This window comes from Chionomys nivalis, chromosome 14, assembly GCF_950005125.1.
Source record: "Chionomys nivalis chromosome 14, mChiNiv1.1, whole genome shotgun sequence".
Classification (NCBI taxonomy): Eukaryota; Metazoa; Chordata; class Mammalia; order Rodentia; family Cricetidae; genus Chionomys; species Chionomys nivalis.
In genome coordinates this window covers 10,401,170-10,415,019 of record NC_080099.1, presented here as the reverse complement: position 1 = coordinate 10,415,019, position 13,850 = coordinate 10,401,170, and the positions used below count along the sequence as shown (strand labels likewise).

At 34.7% G+C, this 13,850-nt stretch overlaps 1 protein-coding gene across 7 annotated transcripts in view; it reads left to right on the top strand.

The window, feature by feature from the left end:
- Pias2 (protein inhibitor of activated STAT 2) overlaps nt 1–11,207 on the top strand; it is an 80,342-nt gene extending 69,135 nt beyond the window's left edge. For 4 of the 7 annotated variants that reach the window (XM_057789199.1, XM_057789197.1, XM_057789194.1 and 1 more), the window contains 3 exons: nt 162–301; nt 5,255–5,292; nt 7,856–11,207. In XM_057789199.1, coding sequence (XP_057645182.1) covers nt 162–301; nt 5,255–5,292; nt 7,856–8,038 — 361 coding nt within the window. In that variant the 3' untranslated portion in view covers nt 8,039–11,207. Of the gene's footprint in view, nt 1–161; nt 302–2,293; nt 5,209–5,254; nt 5,293–6,322; nt 7,827–7,855 lie in introns of those variants that run through there. The other 3 variants (XM_057789195.1, XM_057789201.1, XM_057789200.1) reach the window with 3 other exon arrangements.
- Nucleotides 11,208–13,850: the final 2,643 nt, after the last annotated feature.

Genomic DNA, 13,850 nt, shown 5'->3' with positions numbered 1-13,850 from the left:
ATGAAGGGTGTTAGGAAAGAGGGAATAGAATAGAGAAGTATTATGTAGTGAATGATTGAGACTAAGTGATCGTACATCTGAGAATGCCCAGTAGTTTAGCCCTTTCTTCTTGTGAACTAATAGCCGGATTATTTGAAATTTCCCATATTTTTTTAAAACAGGGTTCTCATGTATCAGCCATCTTCTGTAAGGGTGCCCAGTGTGACTTCGGTTGATCCTGCTACTATTCCACCTTCATTAACAGACTACTCAGTACCATTCCACCATACGCCAGTGTCAAGCATGTCATCAGATTTGCCAGGTATGTGGAGAACTTTTCTTTCCTTTGATTTAGTTATATTTTTTTAATCTTAATCAACACAACAAATATATGTTTGTGTGTGTATACATATATACATGTAAATAAATTAATTTTGAATGTAAATGCTCAAAGAAACTTCAAGACCTCATGTAGAAGTATTTCTTTCTTAGTATGTTATATTGTTATTATTTTAATTAATGAGAATCTATAGATTTCTGATGATAGGATATATTGGAGTAAAGTAGGAAGTTTTTGTAAAATTGTAGAAAATTTGTACCCAGGCTTTTTCTTGGAAGCTTAGGGGACAGAGTTTCCTTAAAAGTCTTTCTTCAAAACTTCTGTACATTTGGGCCCATTTTTGCTTAGTGATCTTCACCTTGTTAATTTTCTTTTCTGTAAGGATAGGGTTAATCATGTATTTCTCTAAAGTAGGTCTTAATATTTGGAGATACTTCTATATGTATAATCATCACATGTTAGCAATTCAAATTTGCTTTAATTACCTTAGTACAAGAATTTATGCAGCCATGACCATGCTATAAAATTTAACCACAGTCTCCGTCCTTTTTCTTCCTTCCTCTGTGCTAAGATGCCCCTTTTAATATCTTTTGTCAGTCACGGCTGAGCAAAATTAGAACTAGTACATCATATATTTATGACTTCTGTCTTTGAACAGTTTTAATTTAATACACTTTGCTCCTGTTTTTTTTTTTTTTAAGTTGGTTTTGATCTTTGGTTTATTTTATTCTTAAATTGATAGTTTTATTCTTGTACAGTTTTTCCTCTTGAATTTAGCTTTATCTGAATAAAGTTTAGTGGAAAACAGTAGATGAAAAATAATACCCACCAAAAATGTCTTTTAAAAACCATCAAAGGACATTGGAGATTAACATATGTTTGCTTCACTTGTAACTTGTGATTTTTGTACTTTTCACATTCTTTGTGAGACTATCTAAGACCAGTCAGAACAGATTCATTGTGTGCAGAGACTGCCAGGACATAGATGTGAGGTTTCACAGTCTCACAATAGAGTTCTTTTTTTTTTTTAAAAAAAAATATTTATTTATTAAGTATACAATATTCTGTCTATATGCCTGAAGGCCAGAAGAGGGCGCCAGACCTCTTTACAGATGGTTGTGAGCCACCATGTGGTTGCTGGGAATTGAACTCAGGACCTTTGGAAGAGCAGGCAATGCTCTTAACCACTGAGCCATCTCTCCAGCCCCCTCACAATAGAGTTCTTAATAATCAGTGTGTTGGAACCTTGGCTAAACTGACGAATGAATGTTCATTGTCTTCATATGTCTTAGAAGTGTGTATTTCTAAAGGATTTGCTTGAGACCTTTAGCTGAAAGTTAGTTTTTGATAGTGAACATTTCCATTTACTAAAGCGAACCTCTATTCATAGAAATACCAAAAAAAAAAAAAAAAAAAGGTATGAATCACTAGTCCTGCTAGTTTGCATATCATGGGAGTCTGAATGATTTCTTTAAATTTGGGAGAATTAATATTCTGATTTTGAGCGTAAGTGAATTTTTTTGTGGTGGTATGTCTTTCTTAAATGTGTCCGACTTTTATATTTTTAAAAAAATAAGCTTGTGGAAATCATACTTATATTCAAGGCTGATAATTGACCAATATAAACCAATAATCTGGTTAAATACTGAAAAACATTCTTAACATTTGAAAAAGCTTAAATAGAATAGGGCCAGTTATTCTTAGGAAAAATTGTTCTTAAAAGTTGTATAGCAATTAGACATGTAAGAAGTTTAGCTTTTTACTCCTGTTTTATTGTCTATGCACTTTTTGGTAATTAGTGATCTGCTATATAATTTTTATGTAATTGGTCATAATGTGCAGTTTCGCTATTGCTAAATTTAATAATTTTATAGTAAAAATTTAAGTAGAACAACAAGAATGGAGAGAAAACAGTTTTCATAGATTCTAACATTCTTTTTAAACATCATAAATCTGAATCTTCTGAATCTGCAGGAGAACAAAGAAGAAATGATATTAATAACGAAGTGCAGCTTGGAACATCTTCTGATACTGTGCACCAGTGAATACAAAATAAAACATAATTTGTATTTATGGAGTGGAAAACAGCTTGATTATTTCAAGAAAAAATATGTCTGCCTTATTATTGCTAGTGCCATATTGTCAGGTGCGAATGGTGCTCAAAAGTTGTATGATTAAATTTTAAAGTGCTAAAATCTTTTACATATTCAACCATGTAGCATTTATTCTTTGTGAAGTTTATGGCTTAAGTAAGGAAAAATTGTGTGTTTGTCAATGAGGGGACAAGAAGTAAACGATCAGCCCTTTTTATTAATGAATTTAAAATTTACAAATTACAACTTTATTAGTATTAATTAAAAGCATAAATTGTATTGTTAGAATTCTTAATAGCATCTTTTTTTTAGTTAAAGATAACAGCATTTTCAACTAAAATGAGGACAAAAAAGAAACTGTCAATATGTTGCTACAATTGAAACATAATAAAATAAGAAAACAGTATTCCTAACAAGGCAGTAAAATTTTACTGTTGAAACTATTTCATATGCAAAATGATGTTCTTAAATGATAAAAATGATGATAGTCTATTCTTTTATTAGTAGGGATAACTTTCCAACTACATGGGAATGTTTTCATTGAGGAATATTCACATTAAACCCTTTTTGGAGTTTGTGTGATTCTTGGAAGGCAATCTGAATTTCAACGAAGCTTTAGAAAAATGTTTATACGTCTTATGGGCATGCGTAAGTTGTAGTCTAGTTACCTGTGGGTAAGACATTAAAACAAATAGATCAAATTCATCTAAAAACTTTTTAAAATAGATTTTGCATTTGCTGGGACACGCGGAACCAGTAAAAAAAATAATGTCAATCCATCTGGAAAGCTGGGTTGAAATAACCAATATTGGGAACCATTGGCGCTCAGTGTACATTCTGTAATAGGAGAGCACAGAGATGGTAGTAATATTTTATCAAACTTTATGTCCACTTAGAGTCACAAAGTGGCAACAGTTGAACATTGGGGAACGTGAGCATTCTCAAATAATTTGTTTCGGTTTGTGGTACATCTTCTGAAATGGTAGTATTTTCTTTAGCTTTTCTTTAGCTTGTTATTAAAATAGATTGAGTAATCAACATAAAAGTGGAAAGTCAGACACGGTGATTTGTGCCTGTTATCCCTGCACTTAAGAAGGAGTGAGTTTGTGTGTCAGCCTGTGCTACAGAGTAGGACCTTTTGTGACAAGAACACTTACTGTTCCTACAGAGAACCTGACTTCATTTTATAGTACCCATGTGGCAGCTCACCAGCACCTCTAACTGCAGCCCTAGAGTATCTAATGCCCCCTCTTCTGAACACACATTCATTCACGGACAAACTCAATAAATAGATTTTAAAATGTCTTTAAAAAGTAGGAGCTATTTTAAAATTGAACAAATTTTTATGCCACTTGGAGCCACAATGATTAAAAACAACAAATGAATAAAAATCAACCCGGTTTACTAAATAATATTCCATGACTTGGTCATATAAAACTTTCAGAAGGCATAAAAAATTAGACATTTTTGAATTGCTATTTAAAAGCAGAGAGGTTTATTAAATAATTTAAAGTGTTCTTATTTAAATATATCACCTTCTGGTTATCATTTTAATGGTTAAATTATTTCAATAGTGAATTGTGGCTTGCTTTGTTCATCAGTTTAAAGTTCTATATTATGTAGCTAATTAACAGATTATACTAACAAGTTTAAAATGTGCTTTAGAAATTGTTTCAGTAATTCCTCCCAAATGGCTGGGGTTACTGCTTGTATCATAAGTGTTTAAAATACACTCATTTGTAAATAAGGAAATAATGACACTTTAAATATTTTTAGTTAAAATTGTTCATAGTTTTTATTAAATGTGTCCATTATCTTTCTTACTAATCTCTATTTTCATAGTGATATAGTATTATATTAGAATTTCACTCCATGTGGTTGGTATAGTAAATGCCAGCATATAAATATTTATGGAATTGAATAGACATTGGCCTATTTTGTTTGTTTGTTTGTTTGTTGTCTTTTTTGAAACAGGATCTCACTGTATAGCCCTGGCCGACCTGGAACTCTTAGAGACCTGCCTGTCTTTGCCTCCAAATTGCCGGGCAGCCTTGCCCTAACTTAATGGCCTCTGTCCAGGATGTGCTTTTTAAAAATGTTTTAAAATAACTTAGAAGCATTTGATCACACAGGGAAGTCTTCAGAGTTTACTTTGAAGATTATTGGTAAACTTTTCAGACAATTTTTTTCCTATAGCTTACTGTTACTTGAGAATTTATTTAAGGAACATCTTTTTCACATTTCTATTTCCAGAATGCAGTTGTAGAGTTCCATCCAGTTCCTTGGTTTAGAAATTGCATTGGCTGAGTGCGGATGTAATGGGTGTTAACTGGTTTAATAGCGAGTAGCAGTTCCCAAGTGCTTGCTTTGTGCAGAGCATTATACTCTGTAGAATTCTTGATGTGGGATCTGTTAAAGAATTGGTATTATTCGCACTTAACATGTATTTCTGAAAAATAAATGTGAAGTATCGTAAGAACCTAAGTATGTTGTTTTTTAATGGTCCAAAGAAAATTATCATGTTTTTCTTTTTTATTGCTTCTTGCTATATTAAGTTACAAAAGGAAAAGAGTTTGGTCAACTAGTCCAACTCTGGAAATTTTTGGACTGTTGCTTTTGAGTTGTCAGGAGGCAGTTTTTCCAGTTGTTTGGCTAGAGAATATATTCACCTTTCATTTTAGATGCATTAGATATCACCAGTTATGATTATAGAACTTCAGTGTTGCTGAGAGGTGAGCATTTTCCACAGATGTTCCCTGGCTTATAAATGTAGAATGATCTTGGGAAATAGTTCTTGTCTCCACAATATGAGACAACTATTAACAAAGCATTTTTGTTCTAGGTTTGGATTTTCTTTCCCTTATTCCAGTTGATCCACAGGTATGTATCCTGAATTTAAGCGACTAATTTGTATTTGGTTGTTGATTATGTCATACTAACTGAAAATGACCAGTTGCATAAAATCAGGACAGTTGATTCTCATGTGGACAGAAAGGAAGTACCATAGAAAAATTGTACGATTTTATTCGAAGGAATAAAGTTACTGGTTTTCAATTTATTTTTCATTGTTCTTATTACTTAACTTTCTATTTTTATTTATCATAAACAGTTGATCTTTCTTACAAGGGCTTGAGTGATTAGAATGAGTGACAACAATACTAAATGCATAGAAGTTAAGGCTCTACACATTAAAAGATTTATATAAAACAGTCAACTAAAGTTCATCAGATCTGGATCATTGTTTTAAAGACAGAGTCAGACTTTGAAACGGCTTCAGTTGAAAATTGCTGTGTTTTCAGTCAAAGGAAAGAGATTCTAGGAGTATCCCAGAATTCCAACCTTAAGACTGCATGGTGAGCATGGATTCTGCTCATGGTAGTTAACAGCAGAGACAAAGCACAGAAAGTGAAAGGGGCGAGGTGGAACAGCCAAAGAAAGCACTTGAGTGGTACCTAGGGAGAGGTAGAAGAATTGTCCCTGTCTCAGCAATTTCAGAATTGACTAACTGCAGGTCCAGTATGAACCTCCTATCTCCTCAGTATGTGCATTTGATTGCACAAACAACACAGGAAATTTGAGCCCAAGATATAAACGGACTGAGGATTTTCTTCTCATCCTGACTTTATTTATGAGTAAGACCTTACAGGGGAAGTTACATAGTTTTCTAGGACGTAAGTTCTTCAAGCTTAAGAGAGTTATATACTTTTATGTGAACAGTGGTTTAAAAGAAAAATAATCCTGGAACTCATGGTTTTTATTTCATAGTTTTATTCATATGCTTAGTGGGAAACTGATTTATTTGGTAACTTGGTAGGAGGGTGAGAGTGACTTCGCTTCTATTGACTATAGAATCCATAGGTTTCCTCTTACATCTCCATGTTATTCCATAATTCCTGTTATCCTTTTGCAGGTATATACTTAAGGGATCTAGAGTAAAAGTTGCAATGGCTACAACCCAAGTCTTAATTATTCAAGGCACAGAGTCCATTGGCAACAGGATGGCACCTTTCAGCATTTTTACAGAGTAGTGCTATGATATAGGAAAAAACAAGCTTGAATGGTAGCAGATATTAATGGAATCATCTAGGCTTTTTATAAATATTTTTCCTCAGTTTCAATATAATTGACTTGATTTTAGAGAATTTTTAATACTTGACAATTTAATGAATGTCTGTCTAATTTTTCATGGGTGGCATTAATTTTATAGACAAACCAGGAATTATCCATCTGAAAAACCAGTAACTTTCTTTGTCAAAAGGCAGCTTCAGTCGGGCATAGTGGATCACCTGTTTAATCCATCACTTGAGGGGCAGAGGCAGGCAGATCTCTGAGGTCCAAGGACAGCCTGGTTTATGTAGTGCTTATGTTGTGCTTTCCAGGAAAGCCGGAGATATATAGTGAGACCCTGTCTTGGAAAAAATCAAAAATCAATCAATCAATCATGAATGAATGAATAAATAAATGGATAGGCAGCCTCAATTTTACTTGTTCTCTCAGCTGTTTTCTTTTTCTTTTAATGCGCCTTGAAAACCATGTAATCTGAACAGTTTAGTTTTGAATTGCTGTCTATAACTCATTGTCTCTAAGAGTCTAAATGATATAGAGGATACATAACATTAGGTATCCTTGTTGATTTTTTTTCCTGTAATCTAACTGAAGACAAACTTAATAGCATTAGACATTACCTGTACCAAAGTCAGTGCAGTTGTGCCTCATGTAAAACATCGTATTGTGAAATAGAAAATTCCAGTTAACTCTTATTTTAATTCCTTATAATTTTAGATTACTGTGCTCAGGTTTTGTATTTTATGTGAATCGGCCACCCAGATGGAAGGGTACTTGAAATAAGAATATTTGGAGAAGGATCTTAAGAAGCGTTATAAGGAATATTAAATTTGTGGTTATGATATTATTCTCTCAACATCCTGTGATAATTAGCTACCATATAGCCTCAAATTCAAAATGAATGTTGACATGCTAATTATACAGGTATTGCTGTCTTTGTTTAAAGCGGAATCTAATGCCATCATTCAGCTTGTTGCTCTTAACATAACTCTTAAAGGGTCTGTTTGATTCTAAATTTTGAAAAATCAGTGAACTTTGTTTCAATTATTACATTGTTTTTGAGGTCAGTTTTAATCATAATTGGGGGTGTCAGTATTTAACATGAAATGATTTCAGTCATTGTTGACATTGCATTTTCCCTGTGTATATGGCCAACAAACAAGTTCCACACATTCAAGACAATTAAGAATGTGTGGCATTCATGAATATAAAATAGCTAAGCCCCTACTACCTTTTATTTAAATACAAAATCTGTTATTTTTAAATCCCTTGAGGATTTAACTTTGTGCCTGTTATTTGTAAGTATATTAACAATTTCTAGTCTATTTATTTAAACCAATGTAGCCTCTTCCTCATCAGCATCATTGTTTGTTTCAAGCAGTACTGTCCTCCTATGTTTTTGGATAGTCTCACCTCACCCCTAACAACAAGCAGTACGTCCGTCACCACCACCAGCCCCCATGAAAGCAGTACTCATGTTAGCTCATCCAGCAGCAGGAGTGACACAGGGGTCATAACCAGCAGTGGAAGTAACATTCCTGACATCATCTCACTGGACTAAAGGCGGCCATACTTGATTCTGGGAATCATTCATCAGAACTACTCTTGGATATCTAGTCCATGGAAGCTATTTTTTTGCAATTTAATATTTATTGAAATGTCAGATGGATTCTTTGCTTTCTGAGAAATGAACACAGATGACTCCTGCAAGAACCAGATGCAAGCAAGGACTTTTCTTATGCCGTACACTGAGCATCAGATATATTTCGTCTACGATGGTGTCTTCTTGAGCAGTGGATTTCAGTTCCTACATTACTGGATGGATTCTACAAACAATTTTTTGTTACAATAAACAGCAATAAAGTTATGTAAATACTTAAACTTTTTTAATTAAAAGAAAATGTAATCACTGATCTATAATAACAGCCACTTCTGTTTAATCCAGAATGAAGGAAAAGTAGATGGGAAGAAATCATGTTTGCTGAATGAATACTTTATAGAGTTGTGTTCTATTTTATTGAAGTAGTGAAGTTTCAGTAACTAGCCAGAACTTGGTTCCACTTTTCTTCTTTCAGTTCACCACTCTTCATGATAGCATCAAAGAAAATGGTCTTTGTGTTCTGTGTTTTTCTCTTGTCATTTATACTTTGACATTATATGCTGGTATATGCAGAGTTAAGTGCTGAGGTTTGGTTGCTCTTTATAGTTACTATGTTTAAGAACACTAGGCAGATTTTATCCTATGATATAATGTGTTATTTTTGGTTACTATACATTTCTTATTCTAGAATTTTTACAATCTTGAGACTTGTTTTTTTTTTGTTTTGTTTTGTTTTTTTTTTAGAAAGAAAAAGTATACAGTGTTTGGATGGAATGTGCTCAAGTTAAGACTGGAATAGCTGGTAGAATTTTCTTTACAATGTTCAGAAATATTTAATACTTGGGAGGAACCAGAACATATTTAGAAGTGGAAATAACTAAGTTCTTCCTATGAATTTAATTTGTTTCATATATTTTATATACTAATACAGAATACTTTGTTGGTTGAAACTTTTCACATTTTAATGTCATGGATATAGAAATTATATTTAAAGTCTTTGATCATAATTCCTCAAATGTAATTTCAGTTTCAGCAGTGATTTTTTTTTTTTTTCAAGTTTAAAGAAAAGTCAATGGAGGGTCATACCAGATTTCATTTTCCTATTTTTTTTTTTTTAATGAAGTCTTTTTTGTGAAAACACAGACACAGAAATTAGGGATGTTTGAGTTGAAGTGAGGGAAAGGGGCCCAAAATTCCACTTAATGCTGCCTTTAAAACACACCTCTCATGTGACTGTTCTGGGTGAACTTTGGAAAGTACTGTGCCTCCAATGTGGTTGAGTCACTCAGAAAACTGGGTTTCACTGTAGAAGCTTTCAGTATTCCTGGTTTCCACTCGCGCCACTTGGGTTTCTTAATTTTCAGTTCTCAAAGATGTGGTACTTTCTTGATGCCTGGCTTTCTCTACCTATGCTATGTCCAACTTAACGCATAGGTTTTTTTAGTGGCTACTCTTAATTTCTCAAATAAGTTCCTGCATAAGGACTCTCTGCTTCCACTCATGACAGGGACTTATTACTTTAGAATTGGTACAGTTCTAAAGAGCTGGCTTGTCCCTGTTTGCTGTTTTATCTTTCAAGTTTTCGTGGCCTTTGTGTACTTTTTGTACAAAATGCTTGTGTAGTTTTCCATATTGCTTCTTACTTGCCTCCAGCACCCTATGTTCTTTCCTTTTGATAGGACTTTTGTATCATCAAAGATAAGGAAAGCTAAAACAGCCCCTGTGATCACAGTAGGCAATGGTACTTTGGCCTATGGCCCCTGGCTTTTACTTTCTTAGCCAGTCCAGATAGAGAATTTCTTCTTGTAGGACTTTATGTTGCTACTGTAAGTACAGCTGCAGTTTCTGTTACCTCTGTAATCAGAAATAGTAGCCTGGCTTCTGTAGTATAATTTGTTAATAAAGAAATAATGCAGAGTTGCTATCATTTTGTTTACCCATTAGAGTATCAAAGACTCCCTTACAATGAATCAATGAAGCCTTATTAGTAACAAAGATAGTAATAGAAATTATTTACCTAGTTCTTATTATGGATACCTCTGTACATTTGTCGTTTTCACAGGAACAGTTGTAGTGTTCATTTTCGGTGTTTAATGAAATTACAAAAACTTTATCTCAGGTGACTAGCACCTTTAAAATAGACTTAAAAGTTTTTCATATTGATATTGGGACTTACTTTGCAGGTATCTTTGAAGGTATGTACTTTTCTTTCCGCTCCTGGCTCTGTAGTTATAAAGCCAGTCTCTCCTTAATGTCACATTCTTAGGAAGATCTGGCTGCTTAGCAGTGTCTTGTTAATGCAAATTTCTGTTTAACCAGATAGAATAAAGAGGTCATCCTGGTGTTAGTAAGGTGTCAGCCATGTGGCCATTGTCTTCAGATATCTCCACCTAGGGAATTGTGCTTAATGCTTATGGTCACTTGGCCAATCTCTATTTTCATCTTTATCTTTTTTTCCCCACTTAGAAATATTGAAGGGCTTTGGTAACTTGAGACAATGTAACTGCTACACAGAGCTCTCTCTCTATATTCATGAGGACTGCTTTCATTAGCTAGCCTTCTGACCCCCAGAAGAATCAATTTTAGATTTTATTTTCGTTTTGGCCCCCAAATTAAAAATATTTGGTATATGTCCTAGGATAATTCTAAAGATCAGATGAAATAGGTCAGGTGAATTTAAATGTATGGCCTTGTATTTCATTCGTTCTATACTATAATAAAACCATGGTAGTGATATCAGAGGTAGTGAATGTGATTCAGTTGATCATAACTTTTCATGTTAAACAAGTTTCCATTAGAGTAGTCTTAATGGATTTGAAGGGAAGATGCAGAATTTTAAGCAAAGTCGTGTTGAATAGGGTTGAAAGAGCCTGTTTTGACTTTAATATGCCTTGAGTCAGTCTTGAACACTCACCTTTGTCTGCTGCCAATAAAGACACTCATTTAGTTGCATTTGTGTTTTTAAGTAAAGTTGATTTTCATAAACGATTTTTTTTTATTATCAGGTATGTTTTTTTTTCACTTCCTTTGCTTGGTTATTTAAAAGAAAAAAAGTACTATTTTAGTAAACATTGTTTTTCTGCAAGTTTATCTCTACTTCTACGAAAAGTCATAACTTATTTCCCATCTTTTTTCACCTTTAAAAATAAAAATTAGTCCTCATTTAACTTGAGTCTGACATTGATTTTTAGTAGTTCTGGGTCCAGGTAGTGTGGCATTTTGGAGTTGCCGTTTGGCAGGTGATGAATCATTGAGCCTGACTCAGCATCTTTCCTGTATTTCATGTATTGTGTTGCAACATATTAGAAAGGTTTGAAGGAGCTCTCTGCTGTTCTTAGAGATTGGTGCTCTTGGTAAATGACTTGTGTCTTCCTTCTTTTAGGAGCTACATCGTAATTTACAAAAGCAGCAAATAGAGCTAGGTCAGCATGTTGGCCCTTTGTTCTTCATTGCCTGTCTTGTAGTCATGCTTTGTTTTCTTGTTTGCCAGTAGTATTTGCTCTTTGCAGAGAATTGAGACAAAGGAGAGAACCAAAGTTACAGGCAGCTATTATATTTTGTACATAACACACATCAGCAGATAGTATAGCCTCTCTTCCCATAGAACCCATTTGTCTTTGCAGGTATCAGCATTAATATCTCCTGACCCCAGTGAAGTGGACCATGAGGCAATGATTGGAATTTCTCAAGCTTCCTGAAATTGAAAAAAAAAAAATACTTTGAACTATATTTATGTGTCTGTGTGTATATTTGTGTGAAGGCCAGAAAAGTCCTTAGATCTTCTGGAACTGGTAGCTACAAAGCACTTGTGAGCCACTTGATACAGATGCTAGAACTGAACTCAGGTCCTCTTGTAAAGCAGTATTGCTCTTAATCTCTGAGCCATCTTTTCAGCTCCAATCTCTCAATTTTAAATATAGAGAGTTGCTTTGTGTGTAGGAGATTTGTTTCAGAATCCTCCTCCAATACAAAAATCCACAATGCCAGAGTTTCATAAAATGTCATAGTATTTGCATAAAACTGACATAGTATTCATATATGTTAAGTCAGATTGAATATAATGCCTAATATAAATGCTATGTAGGGAATACAAGGAGTCTGTTCTCAAAGTGCTGTTTCAGCTCTTCCCCTGGCAGTAGAACTCTGCAGTTGATTGGATCCTTGGAAACAGGATGGATGGATATGGAGAGCTGACTATACTTGTCTGGCATGTTCCTGAAGATACTGTATGTGGATACTCAACTGACTTTTCACATGACTTTACTTAGCACTGTGAAGATAATCTGAATGTCAGACTAAGTTTTGATTTTTACTTTGTGCTAAACCTTTTGTGCCTAAGGACAGCCCTTAAATGGTGAGCAGCTCTTGTAAGGTCCATTCCCCTTTCAGATCTCCTAATGCCAGTAGGATTTCCTGAGACGAATGCAGTCCAACATAAACTGTAAAGGTGGTAAAGCTAAGACAACCACTGCCTTTCACTTTGCCTTCTTTTCTAATGTATTCTTTCAGTGTGTGTATGTGTGTGCACAGGTGCCACAACAGGCATGTCGAGGTCAGAGGACAGCCTACAGCAGTTTTGCCACCGTGTGAGTACATTTACTTTGGTCACCATAAAGTGTACTTGCCATAAAGTACTGAGACTAGTTCCAGGCTTGGAAGGTTTATAATCCAGTTCTGAAAGGTCAAGGATTCTTAGTAATTGTGCTATGAACTTAAACTAGTATCCCATTCATTAACAAATGAAACAGATTTCAGTATGTTTCCTGACAGGGTAAGTGCTGACTCTGACTTAGAAAGCTAGAGTCTGACCTAAACCAACTGAAAGATAAAATATCCTTGGTCTCAATTAAGGTGACACTAATTTAAAGACTGGTTTCAGATGAAGACCACAGAAATTTAAGGAGTATATGCAGGTTTCTGCCCTACTCTCAACTCTGGGAGAGTCATGCTGCTGTTGACAGGTACAATTGCAAGTCATTTAGGGGAGACAGTTTAGGCGTGAGATACTTAGGAAGAACTGTCAGGCCCTTCCGTTTTTCTGCTGTTAAATTCAGATTGCTTTGTCACCCATTTTTGTCTTTTCTCTGTAGTGTGTATATTCTGCTCACAGTTGCCCATACCCTCCTTAACGAGCCATCTGTTTTGGGAATCGCCCTGGTACAGAACAATACCACCTAGGGCCTGTTACTCCACAGCTTACTCACTGGTGCATTCATACAATTCTGCTTACTCAAGAGGTAGTTGCTGTTGGGTTGCTGTTTTAGATACATTGCTTGCAAGAGGGAGAACTTGAATGGCCTTATGGAATAGCTCTGGAGAGCTTCCTGATGGATAGTGTATTAGTTAACTTTCTGTTATTTTGTTGAAGCACCCCAACCCAAAACAAGAAAGATTTGTTTTGCTTACAAGTTCCAGAAGAGTTACAGTTCATCATAGGACATCAAGAAGTTGACTGGTCCCATTTCATTTGAGCACAGGAAGTAGAAAGAAGAGGAAGTGGGGCCAGGCTGTGAAACCTCCAAGCTGGAAGTGAATGTCGTACTTCCTCCAGCAAGGTTTCTGTAACTTTCCCTACCAGCATCAACAGCAAAGGACCAAGCTTTCAAATAGATCAGCCTATGGGAGACAGTTCTTCAGTTTGTTGTAAAACTTACACTGTTATCTCTATATTACAAACAGGGAAATGGTCACAATGACTTGTCCAAGATCATGTAACTAAGTAGTGAGTCAGTTATTAGCCATCTATCTGTTCATTTTGTTGGATTTTTTTTAA